A 22,462-nucleotide genomic window follows, 5' to 3' on the forward strand; every position below is an offset into this window, starting at 1 on the left:
GAGTGGGATCTGTGTTACCGAGGCTTACAGTGGTCAGAAGTGCACACTTATTTGTAATAATAATACATCTACATGCCATTTCGATATCTGCCAAAAAAGTAATTATTTATTTCAAATGTATTATTATTATTATTATTATTATTATTATTTAAACCCCTTGACCCTCACCAGGATAAGCGTTTTCGAAGATGGATGGATGGATTGTATTTAAGATGGGTAGCACTTCCTGGACCACAAAAACAAACAAACGGCATTGGGCATTTTTGAAAAGAAGATCTTGCCAGGTCTCTAGTACTGCTAGTGTTGTGTAATTCTGCATCCACTGACAGATGTGTAAACAACTGTAAAATTACTATTTTGAACAATAATTCAAATCATATTTTAAAATAAAATTTCAGTCACAGAAGATGCTGAAACTCCTGCCCTTTTCAGAGCCCCACCAGCATGACGTAATGCGCCGGTGTCGAAGATCTCGCGTGGTTCTGCGGGAGCTGAGCTCAGTTCCATGATGGCTGCAGATCCTGGAGGAGTTCATTTCAATCTCTCCTTTATTTCTTTCCGTTTCCCCTTGTCTCTGCTTGTCGTTGAGACATGGCAGGAGCCACGGACACGATAACCGGCCACATATCCCCGCCGCCATGCCCAAGAAAGGGAACAGAAAACGGCTGAAGTTCCGGGCCGAGGATGTGTGCTCGGAGTCAGGTATCTGTGCCGGCCGTCACGGCAGCGGCGTTAGGCCGCAAACAGACCCAAGAGCGGAGGGCGGGGCCTCGATTCAGAGAGTGATTACGTGTTCTTGTAAATAAGTACCTAACTAATTAATTGCTAATAAGTGCTGTTTATTTAATTTAAATTGTACAACTATCGAATTATATAAGACACGTACACATTTACCAGAAGTTGATGATTATCGCGACTTAACAGCTACTGTGTGATAAGATTAATAATGATTTCCATTAGTTGTGTGAAGACAGTCGCATTGCCAGTACAAACCTATTGAACACTGCATGGTCTAAACCAGTCTAGTAAACATCCAGACATGCCACGGGGTATGTTCATGTGTGTAGTGAGTATTAGGACTAAGGGTAGATGGTTACGCCACTGTTTTTATTAACACTTCTAACTGTCCTAATAGACGTTTTTCTCCTCTGCAGTTACTGTGGCCGATTACGCCAATTCCGACCCAGCCATTGTGAAGTCTGGGAGGGTGAAAAAAGCTGTTGCAAATGCAATCGAAAAAGAAGGTATGCTTTGCATTGCTTGTGTCATAAAAATAATAAAAAGCTTGTTAAAACATTTATGGAAAGTTATATTAGTTTTACTTCTGTCCACATTTGCTTTTATGGTGCCGTGTGCAATAGTTACACTGCATAATGTTTAAAATACTATGCCTGATTACCTCTTCTAAGTGATCCACTGCTTTTTCTTGCATTTAGAATAAATAAGCTTCATGTAAATGCTTACTACACAAGTCTTTGACAACTTTGTCTATTGAATACTGTCTTTAATGCTAGATCTCAATTGAATATTGCAGGTTGCAGCCTCTTACCACTCTAAATTCAGACTATTTTATGTAGTTTTGCTTAAAATGCTGTCTGGTAACTGTTCAGTTTGAGCGTCTTTCTGTCCCTTTTACTGTTCTTCAAATTATTATAGAGATAATTCAGGTTTGCCACCTGTTTCAGGTTTGGCTAATGCCTAGGATTACAAATGTACAGTGAGGGAAAAAAGTATTTGATCCCCTGCTGATTTTGTACGTTTGCCCACTGACAAAGAAATGATAAGTGTATAATTTTAATGGTAGGTGTATTTTCACAGTGAGAGACAGAATAACAACAAAAAAATCCAGAAAAACGCATTTCAAAAAAGTTATAAATTGATTTGCATGTTAATGAGGGAAATAAGTATTTGATCCCCTATCAATCAGCAAGATTTCTGGCCCCCAGGTGTCTTTTATACAGGTAACGAGCTGAGATTAGGAGCACTCTCTTAAAAGGGAGTGCTCCTAATCTCAGCTCGTTACCTGTATAAAAGACACCTGTCCACAGAAGCAATCAATCAATCAGATTCCAAACTCTCCACCATGGCCAAGACCAAAGAGCTGTCCAAGGATGTCAGGGACAAGATTATAGACCTACACAAGGCTGGAATGGGCTACAAGACCATCGCCAAGCAGCTTGGTGAGAAGGTGACAACAGTTGGTGCGATTATTCGCAAATGGAAGAAACGCAAAATAACTGTCAGTCTCCCTCGGTCTGGGGCTCCATGCAAGATCTCACCTCGTGGAGTTTCAACGATCATGAGAACAGTGAGGAATCAGCCCAGAACTACACGGGAGGATCTTGTTAATGATCTCAAGGCAGCTGGGACCATAGTCACCAAGAAAACAATTGGTAACACACTACGCCGTGAAGGACTGAAATCCTGCAGCGCCCGCAAGGTCCCCCTGCTCAAGAAAGCACATGTACAGGCCCGTCTGAAGTTTGGCAATGAACATCTGAATGATTCAGAGGAGAACTGGGTGAAAGTGTTGTGGTCAGATGAGACCAAAATCGAGCTCTTTGGCATCAACTCAACTCGCCGTGTTTGGAGGAGGAGGAATGACCCCAAGAACACCATCCCCACCGTCAAACTAGGAGGTGGAAACATTATGCTTTGGGGGTATTTTTATGCTAAGGGTACAGGACAACTGCACTGCATCAAAGGGACGATGGACGGGGCCATGTACCGTCAAATCTTGGGTGAGAACCTCCTTCCCTCAGCCAGGGCATTGAAAATGGGTCGTGGATGGGTATTCCAGCATGACAATGACCCAAAACACACAGCCAAGGCAACAAAGGAGTGGCTCAAGAAGAAGCACATTAAGGTCCTGGAGTGGCCTAGCCAGTCTCCAGACCTTAATCCCATAGAAAATCTGTGGAGGGAGCTGAAGGTTCGAGTTGCCAAACGTCAGCCTCGAAACCTTAATGACTTGGAGAGGATCTGCAAAGAGGAGTGGGACAAAATCCCTCCTGAGATGTGTGTAAACCTGGTGGCCAACTACAAGAAACGTCTGACCTCTGTGATTGCCAACAAGGGTTTTGCCACCAAGTACTAAGTCGAAGGGGTCAAATACTTATTTCCCTCATTAACATGCAAATCAATTTATAACTTTTTTGAAATGCGTTTTTCTGGATTTTTTTGTTGTTATTCTGTCTCTCACTGTTAAAATACACCTACCATTAAAATTATAGACTGATCATTTCTTTGTCAGTGGGCAAACGTACAAAATCAGCAGGGGATCAAATACTTTTTTCCCTCACTGTAGCTACTGTGTACTGAGGGCAGTGTGTGCTGTGGCTTGTGTTCCAGTGAAATTGCTGTGTGGTTTGGAGGCCTCTCATGGTCCGGTGCAGGAGGTGCTGTCGTCTGCGGTGCCTGGCAGCGGGCAGGACTGCGAGAGCAGCGACGAAGTGGACCGAGAAGGTAGCCACACTGATCTGAAGGTTTTCCGGAAAAAGAAAAGCAAGAGACGCAAAGGTAGCTGTGGAATCGCATATAAACAAAACAAAATGTGTTGGAATGAGAGAGAGAAACCTCAGTTTTTGTTCCTTGAAGCAATATAAGTCTAAACTGAGAACCACAATTTCTTACCTCAAATTTTTGTTAATTTTTTTTTTATTATTATTTTTTTTTTAAGAAAGCAGTGAGGCAAGCGATGGAGACGAGTACCCCATTGACATCTGGCTGCTGTTGGCTTCATATATCCGCCCAGAAGACACTTGCAAATTTGCTTTGATCTGCAAGAATGCTTGGACTGTCACTTGCACTGCTGCATTTTGGACCAGGTTATACAGGAGGTAAGATGTGCTTTTTGCGCCCCAGTGCTTCTGTTCTGCTGGAGGGAGCTGCTGTGGCTTTGTGAGGTTGCATCAGTGCTTCTGTCATCAACTCAGCATGTTAAAGGCCTTGTGACCCGTTTAAATGAAATCGCAACCATAACCATCTTTCATAGAACAGGTAATATTATGCAGTTAGTCCCGTTAATTCCCTGTTGTGCTGTGTAGAGAGGCATCTACAATCTTGTAAATTCAGGGTTTGGTGACTTTAATGTTTTCTTGTTTTTCAGACACTATAATTTGGATATAGATTTGCCTTTCCGCCTGCAGCCTGACTGCATTGGGAAGATGCGGTGTCTTCGCGCTTGTGTGATTCGCTCTCTCTTTCACCTGTATGAGCCTTTCAGCTCTCGCGTCTCCAAAAGCCCCTCTTTCCCAGAGTCCACTCCCACCACGCTTCTGAATTCCAAGGTAAATGGTTGTTGGTGGTATTAGACGAGTTATAGTTGTCTATCTAATGGTGTGTGGAACTTGAACACTACTTCTGTACTGGTTTAGTGAGATATCAAACGTCGATGTTATTTTCATTCATCTTTTTTTCTCTTCCCCTCCAGTGCTTGCTCTTTTGGGTCAACAAGGTAGATGGGAATAGGCCAGAACCAATGTGGGAATTCAATTTCAAATTTATTAAGCAGGTAAGCATCTCTAAAGTAACCATAACCACTGGAATTCCTTGCACAATTAACTTGGAATTGGACTTGCATAGTTCTCCTTCAGTGTAACTTATTATACTGGCATTTTGAGTTATGAACTTCAATTAATCGAGGATCATAAATAGAATCATATGTCTTTAGTTCTATTAGCATGTTACTTATCACACCACAGCAAATAAGTGATTTTCATGTAGACGTGTACTATATTGGGCATTGTTCTATATTAAATCTAAAGCACTGAATCTATCAATACAAAATTAATAACTACTAAGTTTAGATCAGTAAATATCGTAATTTAAGTGTCAAATGGATGTCGTGTGTACAAAGCACATGTATACTTATGAGAGACACGGTAAGAACATGCATCTATACATTTTGTGTTTTGATGCATAATTTGTATACAGAAGCACTGATTTAACTTGATTTAAAATGTTTCAGCCTGCCAAGTTTAAGAACGGCTGTGGAAATGGACTCCAGTTTCCCAGGCAGTACCGAGATGTTCACACTAACCCCGACGAGGACTGCTATCTGCTGCAAGTCACCACGCTCAATTTCATCTTTACCTCCGTCGCAATGGGCATGACATTATCCCTGGTGAGTACAGGGAGCAGACTGCTGCAGTATTTTCAAATGTGACTTACTGTGGACCACTTCATTATGGGTAATCTCACATCATGAGGGGAAGGGTTGTGCTAATCTCATTGGGTTTCCTATACTCCAGCGAGTATTTTATTTGAAATGCCAGCGAGTGTGTTCAGTTTTCCCATCTGTGATGAGTTTGTTCTTTTTTCCCCCCTCTGCAGTTCACTATAAACGTGAGTACAGACATGAGACACCACCGCGTGAGGCTGGTGTTCCAGGACTCGCCTATCCTGAGAGGCAAGAAGCCCCGAAATGAGCAGGGGGTGCAGGTGGTGTTGGACCCTGTGCACAGTGTTAGTCTCGTGGACTGGTGGCACCCCCAGTACCCCCCAGCACCGTCGGCCTAGATCTCCTACTAACATGCTCTCCTCCAACACCCCCCCTCCCTCCGGCTCCATAAAAAGCAATTCCCAAGCCACACAATTTGAGAAGATGTTGGCAAAGATGACGCTTCTTGGAAACAAAACACAGCATTCGTAAGGATGCATACATGCCCGTTTGCTGCAAACCGTCATGGGATGAACACGGTGCTACATCGTAGTGAACTGTACACTATATGTTGTGTGATGCTGTTTGACTGCCAGATTGAAAAGGGTGGATAAATGACTGTTTCAGAAGTGTCTTCGTTTACAGCATATCCTGAAAGCTCTTTAAATGTTTTATTCAGCACTTTCCACTTGGCATAACACTTGATGACAGGAAATAGATATATTTTTACATTTTAATTGAGACCTCAATTTTTGACCAGATCCTAGTTTTACAGTTTGTTTTTATTCTTTTGTTTTGAAATAGACATATGGGAAACTGCCGAGATTATTTGCAATGGGACCAAAATCTTTAGGTTTTTGCTTTTTCCTGCACACCTGTTCTATAGACCATTTAGTTTGTATGATCTCAATGCTTCTGAATACATCAGTCTGTATTATCATCCTTTTATTGGTAAAGTAGTCTACAATGTACAGTGAGTAACTGGAACTTCACCAAGTAATCCAAACCTGTGCACTTTCCACTGAGGGCTGCATTATGCTAATTTTTCTGTCCAGTCCCAAATGTACTGAAGACCTCACAAGCTTAATTTGACCAATCTTGTAAGAACTACAATTAAATTGTAAGAATTGTGTGTTTGGATTTAATTTCTGAGGCAATTGTCAGTCATTTCCATACATGGACTATCACTGTGTTTGTATCAAAAAAAATGTAGCATGTTTGATTTGTACTTCCAATTTAAATTGCTACAGTAAAGCAAATGGAAAAATGTCCCATGCTCCTTTTGTTTCACATTGTAGAATTATGCAGTTTCTTCCAAAGAGCTTGTTTACATTGTGTTGTACTGCTGTGGTCATATAAACACTAGTGTTCTGCAATGACAAATCTGTATGAAGTTCAAAACTGTCTTGTTAATTATAAAAAAATCCATAATACCATAATTTAAGCAGTGTGTGGAGAGAGAATCTAAATAGCACCTTCTCAGTCTTGACAGTTTCTGTGTGTTCTCATTGTTCCTGTTTGTTTGTCATCACCTACAGTACTTCATGAGTGAACACAAGGTGGTGGTAGTGCTCCAGTCTACATATCGACTGCCTTTAAGTCTTTATCCAAAACAAATATTTATGGTTTAACAGATTATCGCAATCACCGTAGTTTCTTTTGGAAAATGTTTATTCTGTTTTTCATTTCCCTTCTCGTGGGAAAACCAGACCAGTTTCTGGTCTAGGAAACATTGCATTGTAAAACTAATACCCTACAACAGGGTAATAAACCTTCTGGAAGTTCACAGTCTTCTGGCTGTTGTAATTGAGTTCCCAGTTACTTCACTGTTAAGATTATCTGATTTACTGGATGGTTTTAACTTCCCTATCGACTATAAATTATTTTATAAAGTACTGCCTTGAATCAAACCAATCTGTGTCTTCTGCTATAAAGCAATTTACAATCCTGTTGTATATGTCTAACTGATAAAATAAGTAATTAAGAGCTACAGTTAGAATGATAACCTAAAGAGTGTGGCCCTCCAAAAAATTTGTTTCAGACCTCCGCTCTATAGTTTTCTAGGACAGGAGCTGGACACTGCTCACAATACTGAACACACTGCATGGCATTTCATTTTAAATTGGTCTATAAAAGTAGCTGGATTGTGACTGCAGAACAATAAATAGTTTCTGTTTGTAGGTTTCTAAATTGTTTTGATGTAGCTTCGAGGGAATAAGTGTGTAAACCAACTAATCCCATGTTATCATTATCATCCATCGAAGTTGTAAGTGATCTATAGTATATACAGTTCTGAAAAAAATTAACCACTTAACATTGATTTCTGAACTTGGAGTTGTCTCTTAATTTTTCCCAGAGCTGTATATAGTATTTTTCACTAGTAACTATGGCCGGTCTGCCATGGGCAGTCAAGCTGTGGCTGATCTGATTGTGTGGTATATAAGGAAGCCACCTGCTGGAACTGAATGTTTGCATGCTCAGGTAAGCAGTCCTCAGTCCTTCCAGGTAAGTGTGGATATTTAGTGATTAATATCTAATTTATTTAAAAATGTTATTAAAGACCAACTTCTTAATTTACAAAGCATTTGATAAACCAGGTAATTATTATATTCACAGTCATTTGTTTCAAGGGTTTTTACATTTAAAGTAGATTGGGTTACTTGGAGATCACTTGCCTGGCCCTGTTTTTCTTTTTTGCATTGTGCATTGTCATACTTGTGACAGATTGTAAGCTTGCTGCCATTATCGTTAATGGCCCGAAGTCTTTTGTTTAGTATGATAGTTAGAAACACATTTATTAATTCAAGCTTCTTTAGGTGATACATTGGAATTCTCTAAATCATATTCAATAATAAATAGGCACATCACCATCTTTCATTGCATGTCCCATATGCTAAATATACTAACTTAAAGAATAGAGGGATCATGGACAATTGCATAGACGTTCAAGTTGCATTTTTTATTTTTTTACAAAGTAACTTGTTCTTATATACAATCTGCAATCTAGTCTTTTTGTTGATTCATTGTAATTGAAATGAAGATTTCTCATTTAATGTTGCTGTTGAAAACTAAATCAGCCAAGCTCCCTACAGCAGGGGCAAAGATCCCCTGCTGTAGGGAGGACAAGATTACGTATTCACATTTTAGAGATGTTTATTTGTAGTTTGGACATCTAGTAGTGGATTTACTTCATGATCCAAGATTCATCACCAATTCCAGAAATCCATGGTCTCAAAGGCATCTTACACAGAATTGATTCAGGTATTGAAAGTCCTAAATGGGATGTATAAGATGCGCAATCACAAACACATTGGAATAACGTATGGGATTCAAATTTCAAAATTGTACTTCTATTCTCTCTGGAAATTAAATAATTAACATATTTTGCTCTCCATATTTTGTTCCTTCAATTAGTTGGTAGTTTGGTAGTGAAATCAGCTGTCATGCATGACATATATTGAAGCTCCATGATTTGACTACTGCTGGATGAAAAAGGAAGCCCTAAACAAATCAATATACATACAAATTAAATGCATGCTTATTTTTAAGTATTATTGAAAATCATGCTGAATCTGTCTTCTGTTACAGTGGTTTTAATCTCACCACTGTCGAAGTAAACCATTATCTGAACAGAATCTTTGCTTTGGCCAGGTAATGTCTGGTATACCAATAGAAAATATCATACTGACACATTGATATTGAATCCATTCTGTCGATTCCAAACCCATACGGGAACAACCTTCTCAATCTGACCCATCAAAGCTGACCATCCCAGAGCCATTCACACTCTCTCCTGCCTCACCCAGCCCAGCACCCAAAGAGTAATGATTAACGCTGGATCTCAGCAAATAATCCCTCAGAGATCCTGCTCAAAATGAACAGGCCGGACTGAACTGTTTGCTGAGGGTTATGAGAACAATAACCATAAAATGTGTGGCTGAATTAGTTATAGGAGCAGTAGGTGCTGGTGGGTGTCAGAGCTGGTGCCCACTGCTTCGGATATGAACGGTCAGGGACATTGGATGATTACACTACAGAGAGTGTTCTACCCCATTCTCGCCATTGTGGGGATCCCCTGTGAGTAGACACATTATATATTTGTTTTGGGAGATGAATATAATATGTCTGTGAATGTCTTGTCTTGTTGAGGGACTGAAATTAATAATATTAGATGCATGGCTTTAGATCAAATTGCATCTCTCTGGGTTACTGACACACCCGATTGAGGCTTCATACAGGGCAGATTTCAAGATGTGCTGTTGAAGTTTTTATAAAGCTATGGATTCTCAAATATTATTTAATTGAAAAGTCAAATATAATTGTAAAAGTATGTGTGCGCAGTTTATTCATTTGTGCCCATGCTTTTTTAATTGATGACCCCAATTTGACAAACTGAGCCATGAATGAGACACCATTATAATTAATCACTCAGGCACACAGTTTACTAAATTGTGATAAGAAATTTTTAATCCTCTCTGGGGATCCATGTTAAGCCAGATAAACAAATAACTGAATCTTTATAAGTGGTACAAAAGATACATGTTTTGGGGAGAAACTGTGTCTCTCTATGTCTCAAAAAGGGCAATCTAATTAATTCCATTCAATGAATTACACTATTTTGGGGTCACCTATTTTTCACTGAGTTTGTACTAATCTACTCTCCACTATAATTCCTGTAGCCTATGCACTTTCTACAGAAAGAAAGCAATACAAAATTGGGGGGGCCACATATAAAAATGGGTGTAATTCCTACACCGTTCACCCAGTTTGGATGTAACTACCCTCAGATTAAAGATGAAAGTCTACACTTAAAGCACATCTTGATTGTTTCCTTTCAAATCCATTGTGGTGGCGTACAGAGCCAAAATGATGACAATTGTGGTGTCACTGTCCAAAGATTTATTGACCTAACTGTATACTATTTCCAAAGTCACTATAAGTCAAACAAAGAAGATGAGCTTCATTTCAATTCTAACATTCCTTTCAATCCATAATTATTTGCACCATTTACAAGTACAAAAGACTACAGACCTTCCTCAACTAAAACAGATTTCAAAAACTGATTTATCCTAATTTCCTGGGTCTAAAGGAAGGATGAGACTTCTAAAGTATTGATTTAACATTATTCTTTGTCTGTTGCTTCTTCTTTCTGGTTAATCTATATCATCATAATCATCAACATGATCATCTTTTTCTTTTCGTTCATCCTCTTGTTAGCCAACATTGTGACCTTCCTAATTTTCTGGAGGAGGAACTGCATGCTCTCGAGATCCAGCACATACTACCTGATGGCTATTTCAGTGGCTGACACTATGGTGCTAGTCCTTATCGTAGTGCTGGAGATCACCCTGAAGTACAATGTGGATGAGCCGTACTGGAGCAGAGACCCATGGTGTAGCCTGAGGGACATCTTCAACTACGGTGCCTACAATGCTTCCACCTGGCTCGTGGTTGTCTTCACAATGGAGCGTTTCATAGCCATCAACACCCTGAAGCTCAAGGCCAAACTTTGCACCCCAAAGAGTGCTATGATCATCATTGCGGTGGTCTTTGTCTGCAGCCACTTGTTCGCCATTCCCTACTTCTGGTCCAACAAGTCCAGCTTCAACGAAAGCAACCACCACTTGCTCTGGGCTTGCGTTTACAACCAAGATTTACGTTCACTTTACGTCCACTCCCTGGTGTGGTTCCAGACAGTGCTGGTTTACATCCTCCCATTCATCATCATCTTCTCCCTCAATGGGCTGACACTCCGGCAGATAGTCAGGAGCAACAAGGTCCACTCTGAGACCAGTGGCCCCCAAAGGTGTGGCCTCCACTTCCGCTCCAAGAAGAGGAAATCCATGCTCCTCCTCATCAGTGTGTCCATGACATTCGCCCTGCTCTCCTTCACCCGCTTCATCACCCAGCTCGTCCTGCGCCTGGGTTTCTACGACATCAATCGCAACAACTACTCCTTGCCCATCAACGTGGCCGCTGACATTGGCACCATGCTGGACCTAAGCAACACCGCCATTAACATGTACCTGTACGCCTGCACCCAGACCAAGTTCCGCAAAGAGGTGGTCACCTGCATCAAACTAGCCATCTCCCCCTGCATGACCTGCAAGCCCCCTCGGTACGATTACCCCTCGGTGATCTTCCAGCTTTAACCAGAGTAACTATATGACAATCCCCAATTTCATTCCTTCACATAGGAACATGAGAATGTGGCAGGCATTCCCCTTGAAGGGTTAAAATTGGGAAACAGACAAGTTGAGGTGATGTGCTGGCAACCTCTCCCTTAGCATGCGATGACATCTCTGTCAGGTTGGGAGAGGTGGAGGTGAAGTTCAAGGCATAGTGTAAGCTTTGTGTTCTTGCAATGTAGCCAATACATATAAGGGTTATGCATTTGCGAACAGGAGGAATGAATTAGGGGTTAACCTTACTGCAAGATGGAAAAATCACTGTGAAGGGTGAGAACTCATAACAGGAGTTCAGGTACAAAATGTGCCAAATAACGTGCAACATCATTATCGGTCACCTGATGCACAAAACAGTGTATTATTGGCCTCTTATCACCTTTTTTGTATTCGCCAATTCCTTTTTTTGGTCTATAAAATGTTTTGTATAATCATGAATCCCCTGTTCTCTGCATGAGATGTTCATTTTTTGATTTAATACATTTCCTATTTCACTGATCTAATGTCTAGCATTTTCCCACCCCACACCATCTCACCCGTTTGGTTGGTAGCAGCTTACAGATCCAATAATTTAAAACACAAGATTTTTTAAGGATTCCAACTTGGCTGAGGAGTTTGTACCACACTCCCACGACTGACTGTGTTCTGTCTCGAAGCTTCCTAAAACTTAGTTTGCAGTTGTGACCCAGGTCATTAAATGAATTAGCTGTCTTAGGGATGTCCCCTAGATTGATTTTGTCAGTACCTGTCAGCGTTCAGAATGCCTGAATCAAGTCCCCACATAGTCGTATTTGAAATGACTGTTATTTGAATGTGTCTGAGTATGATATTCCTTTCTGACCAATAATCAATTTATTTGCTCTCATTTGTACTTTTTCTGGAGCAGCAATATACCTCTGTTAGTGTGGTGACCAGAACTTAGTACAACCTTACAAATGAAGTGTGCTGAATGCACATTACCTTCCTTGATTTGATTTGTCATCATGTCTCTCCATTAAGCAAATTGTATGTATCAAATGATTAAAAATTAGAACCTATTTTAACTGCTTTACTGCTCAGAATATTTTGAGCTATAGCCAAAGTATCACAGTGAACCTTTTTGGAGAAGCACAGTGAAATGAGATTGAGACACAAACAAAGACACACAGAAAGCTTCATTTTCTGTTCTCTCACTCACGTCAAACAAGCTGTACATTAAGGATTTTAATTCTGACTGACTATTTAATGGAAAAAGAGAGATGGCTATCGGAAAGGTTGTTTGCTGTTCAAAGACACAGGATCATCTTTCTTAAACAGTGATATATAAAACATCTGTATATGTACACACTGCTCTTGTATATCCTTGTATATCATGTAAATAAAGGCTGCAATCTGAGTTGCTTAAGCACAAGATCATACTGATAAATTATGTTTGTACTAGAGTGTGGATTTCAAATTAAATTTCACAAGAGGTCGATGGCTTCTTCGGGACAACAAAGCAAACAGACGGCACTAACAACGAGAGATAAACTATACAGAGGAAAAAGTACTTGATTTTGTATTACTATTCCCACAGACATTTTGAGTATCCAGACAGTAATTTAATTGAACACTGACCTCTACTGGCAGAGCTTGTACAACATCATATTTTTATTTAATATATATATATATATTTAATGTTGATTCTGTGCTGCAGAATGTATTTAAAGACTAAATAAAAACTGCATGCCCCAGAACACCTCTATAATGCAACAATGCTTTTAGCACATGTCAGTACATCGGTGTCTAAATGGCCTAAATTCGATTAGTAATTATTGCAATTAAAATGACCCATTTCGCCTTGAATCAGAAGCAGATTTCTTCTGGAATTATGTGGATGAAAGATTTTGCAATTTCTTTGCAGTTAAATGAAAAGGAAATTAAACTGCATTTTAAGAGTGAACTGCGGTCATAAAAATGCATGCTGCTTCAAAGCTTAGATACTTTGAACTATATCTTGTTAAAAGTCTGTAATAATTGAAGGTTCAGTCATTTAAGATGTGCTTTCACTAATCAAAACAGCTTTGGACACACACATCAGATACAGGCACACTTATCCAGTGCCATAAACTGGCTGATATGGGATTGGTGGAATAAGGATTCTGTTTATTTAACAAAGTTAAGACAGTGTGTGTGTGTGAATGTGTCCATCCACAGAATTAAATGAATATTTCTATGAATAACACTATGTAACACAATTTTTGTTCCTGGGTAGTAAGTGTTATTACAGTGATTTACAGTACAATCATAAATCTCAAAAAACTACTCACTTCTAAATCTTTTGTAGTCATTTTTGTATTACTTTAGTACAAATACATGTTAATTTGGATTCATATTTTTTTTTCTGACTTTATGTGAATGAAAAGACACATTCACCCGTTTTCTCATTGGAAATAGGTAAATTTCAAAATATCACTGTCCTGGTCATAAAAGCAGTTTGTGGGGAATAATAGCCATTTTCTATACTTCTGAAGCATAAGCAATTAGGAAATAACACTTACTACCCAGGAACCAAAAAATAAAATAAAATTGTAACATGGTGTAATAGGCCCTGTTAGTGCTGGTATCAAATTCACTTTGGGAGTGCACATGTAGCCGCCCTCAAACAAATGTCTGTAAGTTACTGCGTTCTTTGATTGGACTATGTCATGGGATTTTGGTTGCAGCTTGGGAATGCACATCTAGACTTTTTTAGAGAAATATTCCTTTGAATAAAGATCTAATCATATTTTAAATGCTAAGGATGGAAGGAAGAGCAGGTCTGGATTGTACCTGGATGGTAGAACTCAAAGGAAACATCAGGTTGATTCTGGCACACGGCTGGCAGGACAATGCTTTAACCAAAAAACTGGTCCAAACTGAAGGTTTGAAAACTCCTCAAAGTCAAGGTGAGAGGATGCAATGTTTTGTGGAAGGTGCTGGTTTCAAAAGGAACATGTGATAGATCCTGTGACACTTTTAACAGGATCAAGGGTGATGATATGAGAAAAGAGAACCAATACATTATGCGTAAATCTTTTATGGATTTAAGTAGTTTTTCCTGTTTCACACCAAACCTTCCAGGTCTCTCTTTCAACATCTGAATGATGCTTCCTGCTTAAACAAAGGACCTATTTAGCTTTGAAACAGAAGCAGATTTCTGCCCAGAATTGTGTGGCTGAAAGAAACAATGTATTCACAAACCTGTTGTATTCAATACATAACTGCATGCCTGGTACATATTTTGTTACACATCAGTGGTACACAGCATATACTCACAAAAACAGTGAGTATACTTGATTTACTGCATGCATGTCAGGTGATGAGAAATGTACAGTTGTTTACAATTGAAGTACCTTTATTTAGCCAGTATCGTGGCTGTGGTTTTTGGTACCAGGTCGCAGTGCCCATATGACCTTCAAGCAGTTTTTGTTTGTAGTGATTCACAACTCCAATTTTAGCTTAAAGCACAGGTTATATCACGATGTTTCACATACAGACATAACACCTGATCACTCCTTACTCCAGGGATGTAAATGCATGTGATTTAGTGTTTGTTTTTTGTAATGTATGGGTTGTTGTGAGCCCACGGACAAACAGAACAGCAGCAACACGGGGTCCTCAGAGCTAGTCCAGCTGTCTCTGGAAAAGCCTGGGACAACTCCCTGTGTAAAATATCAAACACTCCCAACCAATCATTTCTGTATTCAAACCTGTGCACAGCTCGATTAACACACGCACCATACATGGCCTGAAGCAGCGGCAGAAGTCAGCGATCTGGAAAAAAGAGGCGTGTGTCTTTAAGGTGTCTGTGATCACATGATGGAGCTGAACTCATTTGTAACAGGTTTCCATCACGGACATCCTGAGCATCCTCAGATGAATACGGAGCTCCCGACCTGTTGCAGTTGTCCGCTCGGGTCACATCAAGACCCCGTCGGGTTTGAGCTGCCGGTTCGCTGGCATTTAGCACGACTGTGTCACAGTACAGACACGGGCGCTGCTGCTTGCACTTAATGTATTGTATTGTATTGTATTGTAATGTAATGTATTGCACTTAAACTAATTGCACCTGATGGCATTATCCGCGCCTGCCTTTGCCAAGATCAGTCTCCCGCAGGTGGGCTGACGAGTTTTGAGTGAGTAACCCGCCCTTACTTGTTCGTCCTTGTGTTTTAAACGTGTGTGTATTTGACTGTATTTTATGTGCGATGCATGTTTTTACAGTGACTCTGTGTCTGCCAAGTTAACCAGGTTTAAACCACGCCTGATGAGTGAGCGCACACGTCTTTAAATAGCAATAGTATTTTAGTAGTATGCATATAGTTTGTATTATATGTTGTATGTTTAAAACCTCGTGTTGAAACGGCACCAGGGTCCTTCCGGGTTTTGAAATTGGCAGAAATGTGATCAACCGGTTTAATTTTACTTGCAACCACTGTTTGAACAATCTGGAAAAGAGGTGAGGATTTACATGTTGTTCTCGCCTGTTGATTGTGAAATACGTGTTATGTGACGCACTTGCTAAGCATTTAACCTCCTTCATTGATTCACTGTACTGTATGCGGGAGATGTGTTGGGGGATAGAGGACAGAGCATTCAGATGTACAGTTTGTGTTGAAGGGGTTGCAGTGAAAGGCAGGGTGTAGGATGGGTCTTGCTTGGTGGAGTCTGGTGCAGGGGGCAACTGGAGTGCTAAACCCTAGGGAAGGAAAGGGTCAACACATACACACCACTTTCATTGCATTACTGTGGTCTGTCATGCTTATCCTGTGGGACCAACCCCCTAATCTATTTGTTAAATACTTTAGAAATATGTAAAGGGTAATTCAATCCTAACCCTTTTTGTACTCTGAGGAATGGTGGGAGTGGACTGAGTGTGTGTTTTCCTCTTCTGTGGTTTGATTTCAGTTGCCTTTGACTTGCGCAGTCCTCAGACTTCAGTGGCCATGAGATGTTACTGGAAGAAGACTTCTGTGGTTTTCCTGTTCTTACTTCTGGTCCTGTACATCACCATAGACAACAAAGGACATGGTTTCAATGTAAGAAGAGAAGTTCTTTACTAGTACTAGTATTGATATCACTTGCATCTTTCAAGGCAGGTTCATCATTCAAATGAATAATAATAATTTGAACAATCTCTTAGTATAGATTGTCTGATTTGGTTTAGAAAAATCTTTGCATATTCTTGCAGAAATGTGAACACTGGGACTTCTGCATTACTGTCTTATAATTAATCTATATGACTCATTGAGTTTTACAGTTTGTGCTTGTTCGGTTTTCGTTATTGTGGTTGGTACAATTATTGCATTTCAATATGGTTACATAGGGTCAGAGGTCAGACATCTTCATCATTCTTAATTGCTAAATATAATCCAATATCCATCATCCATTTCTGTCTTGATTATTTCCTACTCCAAAAACCATCACCCTGAAAAACACACAGTGGACAAATTTCAGTTGATCATGTATGCCAGCAAACAATAGGCCTAATCTGTAAAAATCTATCTGTTTACACATGAAACTTCAGGATTGAAACTGGTTTTTACATGTCTGAATATTACACATTCTTACCATACTGCTATCATTATGTAGACACCATGCATAAACTGAGTAGTGTTAAGCAATGCATAAACTGAATAGTTAAGCTCTGAAGGGTTGTTTTTACTGATTCTCAAAAGGATGTTTTAAACTGATGACTCCACAACTGATGTCTTGTTTTGAATCACAGGAGGAGGAGAAGCGCTGGGCCAGAGTGCTCATCACCCAGCAGCTGAACTCGGACCGAAATCTGCAGAGCTTCAGAGATCTTCAGAACGACTCCTTGCCCTTCAATGTGTCCTATAGCTTCCTGGCAGGCTTCCCAATGCAGAAACAAAGTAAGCCTAGTTCTAGTTCAGATAGTTAAAATATCTGGCAAGCAATTGAAATGTCACTGGGACACTGGGTCATTGGGGATTTTACAAAATATACTAACACTGACAACTGTATTTGCTGCAAATTTGAATGAGCGTCCTGTGTTCTTCACTCACTCATTTCCCAAAATAACCTGCCGTCAGAGTTTCACTGTGCGTTAAGAATCCATTAGCAGAAATTAAGCAAGGCCTTTTCATCCACTAGTGAAGTGAGTAGGAAGCACCTTTTTAATTGTGATTTTCTGTCTTTCAGAGTACCTCACAGTAGGGCTGTCGTCAATCAAAAGAAAGCAAGGCTCTTACCTCTTGGACACACTGAACTCCATTTTCACCCAGTCCTCCGAGGAGGAGCTGAAACAGATGGTGGTGGTGGTTCTCCTCGCGGACTTTGACATGCGCTGGAATGAGCAAGTCCTGAGGGACATCTCCAACAGGTTCCCCCGACCGATCCTGAAAGGCCATCTTCTGGTCATCCACGCGCCCCAGGAGCACTACCCTCCATTACATGGCCTGAAGAGAAACTTCAATGATGCCCCCGACCGAGTCTACTTCCGCTCCAAACAGAACGTGGACTACGCCTTCCTCTTCAACTTCTGCGCCAACCTCTCGCGCTACTATGTCATGATCGAGGATGACGTCCTCTGCTCCAAGAACTTCTTCACCGCCATTAAAAAGGTTCTTTCGCCAAGGGAGAACTCTCCTTGGGTGACGCTGGAGTTCTCCAAGCTGGGCTACATTGGGAAGCTCTACCACTCCAGCGACCTGGTGCGGCTGGCCCAATTCCTCTTCCTCTTCTACCAGGAGATGCCTTGTGATTGGCTGTTGAGCCATTTCCGGGCACTTCTTGCTCAGCCTGACATCATGCGTTTCAAGCCTTCTTTATTCCAGCACATCGGGCTCTACTCTTCCTTTCAGGGGTCTGTCAACCGCTTAAAAGATGAAGATTTTGAAGAGAACCCCACTGATGTTCCCGACAATCCCCCTGCAGACTTCTTCACCAACATTACTACGTTTGAGAAGTACAGTGCGAACAAAGCTTATGGGAATGTGGAACAGTACTTTTGGGGAAAGTCGCCATCGGTAGGGGATTATTTCACTCTGGTTCTGCATAAACCAGCCGTGCTGACACGTGTGCTGATAGACACTGGTACAGAGGACAGAAAGAAGGATGTATTGATTTCTGCAAGGGTGGAAGTGGGGAAGGATCCAGCCACTGTGAAAAATAAGGTTGAATGTTCAATCTATGTCAAACTTGGAGACCTTGTCAATGGACAATTTGTGAAGACCAATATTGAGCAGAATATGCATTCCGCCTTCTCGTGCCTGAGGATTGTGGTGACGGAAAGCCAAAAAGAATGGGTCATCATCCAAAGGATAAACATTTGGATGCTAAAAAATTGTCACAGTAACGCCTGGTACAATTTGAAGTGTGTGTGAGTGTGCTTTTATTTTTATGAGGACCGATTTGTGGTCAAGGTACAGCACAGTGACGTATTCAGCAAGGCTGCTTAGATCAATGTTCGTTGGAAAGTTTAACATTTACAGTAATCCCTAATTGGAAATTACGCCATACATTTGTATTATTGTATGTAGCCTATTCCTTAAAAGTTGTTTAAATATAAAAACTATTACTAATGTCTAAATGTCCCCATTTTGTTTTCATATCCCATGTGGCATTCCATAGTGTAGTTTTAAAGCTTTTATAAATAAATGAATTAGCAGGCTACGAAAGTTCATTTTGGCCTGGCCTCCATGGTCCTTGGTGAGTGTCAATACAAACATGATATTTAAAGATGGATTTCTATATATTAAAATTGCTACTCCTAATGTAGTTCTCCATACAAATGCCTTTGTTATAAATCATTTAAATTGCACTCTAGAATGGTAAATTCTGCAAGGGCAATATGAAAACCAAGTGAAATCTTGAATAAGGGATATGAATACAAACTGGGGAAACAGACACATGAGGTTTTTTTTGTTTTTGTTTTTCTCTCAGTGGCCTTAAGACCTTTGATTAAAGGTTGCCCATATCCATTTATCATTGTTTATAGTTTGTCATATGTTGAATGCCCATAGAGAAGTTTCTTTAGTAGGGGCCATTCCTGTAGAATAAATCAAGTGTAGATCAGCAGTTTCTTGGAAGATTCCTTATCTATCAGAAATATCTACCTTAAGCTGTAGTGAATCTGGCAATCTTTCTGCCTCTAATTGTTATTCTGTTTTGCATATTTCCAATTTTCTTTCTACTGGTGTATATCACATACGTAAATGCAAAGCACAGAAGGAAATGGGTGATCTTATCAATCTGTACATGCAGTACTATGCAAAAGTTTTAGGCAGGTGTGGGGAAAAAATCCTGTAAAGTGCTTTAATACATAAATGTTAATAGATCATATTTATCAATTAACTAAATGCAAAGTGAGTGAACAGAAAATTCCACATCAAATCCATATTTGGTGTGACCACCCTTTGCCTTCAAAACAGCATCTTCTAGGTACACTTGCACACAGTCCTAATCTATTAACATGTCTATTTTTAAAAGCATTCTTACTTTACAGCATTTTTTCACACCTGCCTAAAACATTTGCACAGTACGGTATTTTATTGCGTTACTATCTTAATCATCAAATAGAAGTGGATTGAATGCCACAAAAGCATTAGCACACTCCAAAATATCCAGTCTAATTATATCTTTGCACATTGTCCAATGTCATGTACTGATGCTTTGACTTTGAGATGGCTTCCTAATTTACATCACCTTTTCAGAGTGCCAGGCAAGGTTAAAAATAGTAGGGGTTTTGCTTGTTTGATGGGGTTTAGTAACAATACAGTTGTTGGATATTTTGGATTGAGGGAATGTGCTCATTGTGGTCCTGATGTTTCACTAATCTGTTCCCCACTACCATGTACTTCTTACCTTGACTCAAAACAAAATTGATATATCCGTGTGTGTGTGTGTGTATAAATATATATACACACAGCGGGTTTCCCACTGCTATTTTCAGGCCAAGTGGCACGCCGATAATTAGTTTGTCAGCACAACCCTGCCAGCTCAACAGTTTGTCCAGCTGAACTCCCCCCCCCACCACCGTTGACAAATCTGAGACATGCTGCCATGCTTGTGCAAATTTCTTGGCGAAACCCTGATATGCATTATGTATATGTTTGTCTATAGAGGTTGTTTTATTTTATTTTGTGTGTTTTGTCTGGCAGCTGTGATGTAATATTTGCATTTTAGGGAAAACTGCACTGCTGGGGGTGTGGAAGGAATTGTAAAGGAAAATGTGCTGCAGTGATTTTAGGTTAGTTCAGCTTCAGTCAAGTTTTACTACAATTTGGCTTCTGCATTTGTGAGGGACTTGTGAATGACTCAACTGCTAAAAGCTCAGATCGTGGGTTGGGTCCTATAGTCAAGATCGCTTTAGTTCCATTCCCAACTGGCACAGCTGACTGCCAAGGAGTGCTATATAATTACTATATTTAATATTGCATAACTATACAGTTTTATGAAGAAACTTTCAGGGAATTATTTAAAACCTTTAGTGCCTTAAAGACAAACTTGGATTTTGGTCTGCAATGTTGTCTGCACAGTTTTCCAAAGATATTCTTAAAATGGAATTTGAAAATAATTTCTATTTGAAAGCACTCAGTTGTAATGAACAGCTCAGGCATGTGAGATAAGGCCCAGAGCACATCAAAACATTGACCCATTCTTCAGTTGTAAATTGCCATTCCAGTACTTGATTGTGGCTTTTTGCAACACTGAAGAATCGGCCAAATACAAACCTTCCACCATGGTTTATTTATTTACTTAATAATGCATTTATTTATTTGCTTATTGCCAGAAGAGTCAAACTTGTGATTTGGTCCAGGCCTATGTATTTTCTTATTTTTGTTGTTGTTTTAAACATTTTATTTAGTTTTTCTAAAAATATTTTTTTAGGTTACTTCAGCTTCTGTCGAGTTTTACTACAATTTGGCTTCTGCATTTGCGAGGGACTTGCGAATGACTCCACTGCTAAAAGCTCAGATTGTGGGTTTTCTCTTTAAAGAGTTTCGAAGGCTAGACTGCAATAATTGATACAAAAGCTTTCCCAGTACCAAACCAAAAGAAGAAAATGACCAGTGAAATATCCTGTGATCGAAACACATTTCTTTTCATGTATTAAACTGGCAAACTCGCAGGTTCCCTTTCACTGGTAGGGGAAAGTGGATGCTTTGACAATGCTTTACCAAATCTTGCAAACACAGTAACCATTATGATGGTTGCAAAAGCCCTTATACATGTCTTGAAGGGTTTCATTAATATCTTGTATCAGAAAAAACACCACTAATAATAATAATTAAACTAAAACTGAAACATTTATATCAGTTTAATAGATGTATAGTAAAATGGATACAATACAACCCTACCATTCTGGCAGTACATTTACAAAAATGTTATGCAAAGCAAATGTAGTGTACCATTATGAAAGTCATGTCATAAATCATATCCTACTGAAGTACTTATTGAATAAGAAGTACATATTTCCTCCTGTTCCACTACATGAAGGATGTATGTATTAGTTTTAAAGTATTAGCACTTCATTCAGTTTGGCTAATATAATTTCTACTGTATAATTATGTATTTTTGATTAAAACATATTTGTGATCTCCCTGCAAGTGTACATATGGATGACTCCTAGCTTTTATGTTTTTAACTTTCTACTTTTCCTGCCCACTTCAGTGATCTGTTCCTCTTTTCAGGATGGAGGGATTATGTTTCGATAGTGCAAGTTTTGAATTAAGAACCTGCAATACATTTGCTACTTTGTTTATGTAGGAGTGATACAGGTCTTAATTTGGTCTAGCCCTAAGATGACTGTATGATTACAGTGTGATTAAATTTGATCTGCAGGGGACAGCTCATTGCTGACTATCACGTATTATTAATGCAGGGCAAATTAGTAATTTGACAGTTATTTTATAGGCACCAACATACTTTTTACATTCTGATTTGTATTACTCTTTTCCAAAATACTGTACACTGTCTTCAAACCAAAGAAAACTACTCCTATGCATGCATCATTAAGAAAGGGATAATAGTTTAGTTTACTCAGGATTAACTTTTTTATGTAACACTGTTCACAAAAAGAATAATTTTGAGGCAGAACTGGTTTAAATGTAAAGTGGACTGCCAAAATCAACAAAATAATAAATTACTA

At 39.6% G+C, this 22,462-nt stretch overlaps 3 protein-coding genes across 4 annotated transcripts; all 3 read left to right on the plus strand.

The window, feature by feature from the left end:
• Positions 1-485: 485 nt before the first annotated feature.
• tmem183a (transmembrane protein 183A) lies at positions 486-6,430 on the plus strand. The gene is made up of 8 exons (XM_066703685.1): positions 486-702; positions 1,155-1,244; positions 3,352-3,519; positions 3,680-3,839; positions 4,109-4,289; positions 4,433-4,513; positions 4,970-5,125; positions 5,335-6,430. The coding sequence occupies exons 1-8, from the start codon at positions 639-641 to the stop codon at positions 5,518-5,520; spliced, it is 1,086 nt and encodes a 361-aa protein (XP_066559782.1). The 5' UTR covers positions 486-638; the 3' UTR covers positions 5,521-6,430.
• A 2,704-nt stretch (positions 6,431-9,134) lies between these two features.
• Positions 9,135-12,736, plus strand: LOC136750549 (probable G-protein coupled receptor 139). Its single transcript, XM_066705694.1, has 2 exons — positions 9,135-9,238; positions 10,379-12,736. The coding sequence occupies exons 1-2, from the start codon at positions 9,163-9,165 to the stop codon at positions 11,311-11,313; spliced, it is 1,011 nt and encodes a 336-aa protein (XP_066561791.1). The 5' UTR covers positions 9,135-9,162; the 3' UTR covers positions 11,314-12,736.
• A 2,393-nt stretch (positions 12,737-15,129) lies between these two features.
• Positions 15,130-21,925, plus strand: LOC136749404 (alpha-1,3-mannosyl-glycoprotein 4-beta-N-acetylglucosaminyltransferase C). Of its 2 annotated transcripts, none has more exons than XM_066703691.1 (4): positions 15,130-15,482; positions 16,255-16,385; positions 17,075-17,222; positions 17,512-21,925. In XM_066703691.1, the coding sequence occupies exons 2-4, from the start codon at positions 16,293-16,295 to the stop codon at positions 18,693-18,695; spliced, it is 1,425 nt and encodes a 474-aa protein (XP_066559788.1). In that variant the 5' UTR covers positions 15,130-15,482; positions 16,255-16,292; the 3' UTR covers positions 18,696-21,925. The 2 variants fall into 2 exon arrangements, with proteins under 2 accessions (XP_066559788.1, XP_066559789.1); XM_066703692.1 differs by lacking the exon at positions 15,130-15,482 and adding an exon at positions 15,506-15,805.
• The last annotated feature ends 537 nt before the right edge of the window (positions 21,926-22,462 follow it).

Source organism: Amia ocellicauda, chromosome 5, assembly GCF_036373705.1.
Source record: "Amia ocellicauda isolate fAmiCal2 chromosome 5, fAmiCal2.hap1, whole genome shotgun sequence".
Taxonomy (NCBI): domain Eukaryota; kingdom Metazoa; phylum Chordata; class Actinopteri; order Amiiformes; family Amiidae; genus Amia; species Amia ocellicauda.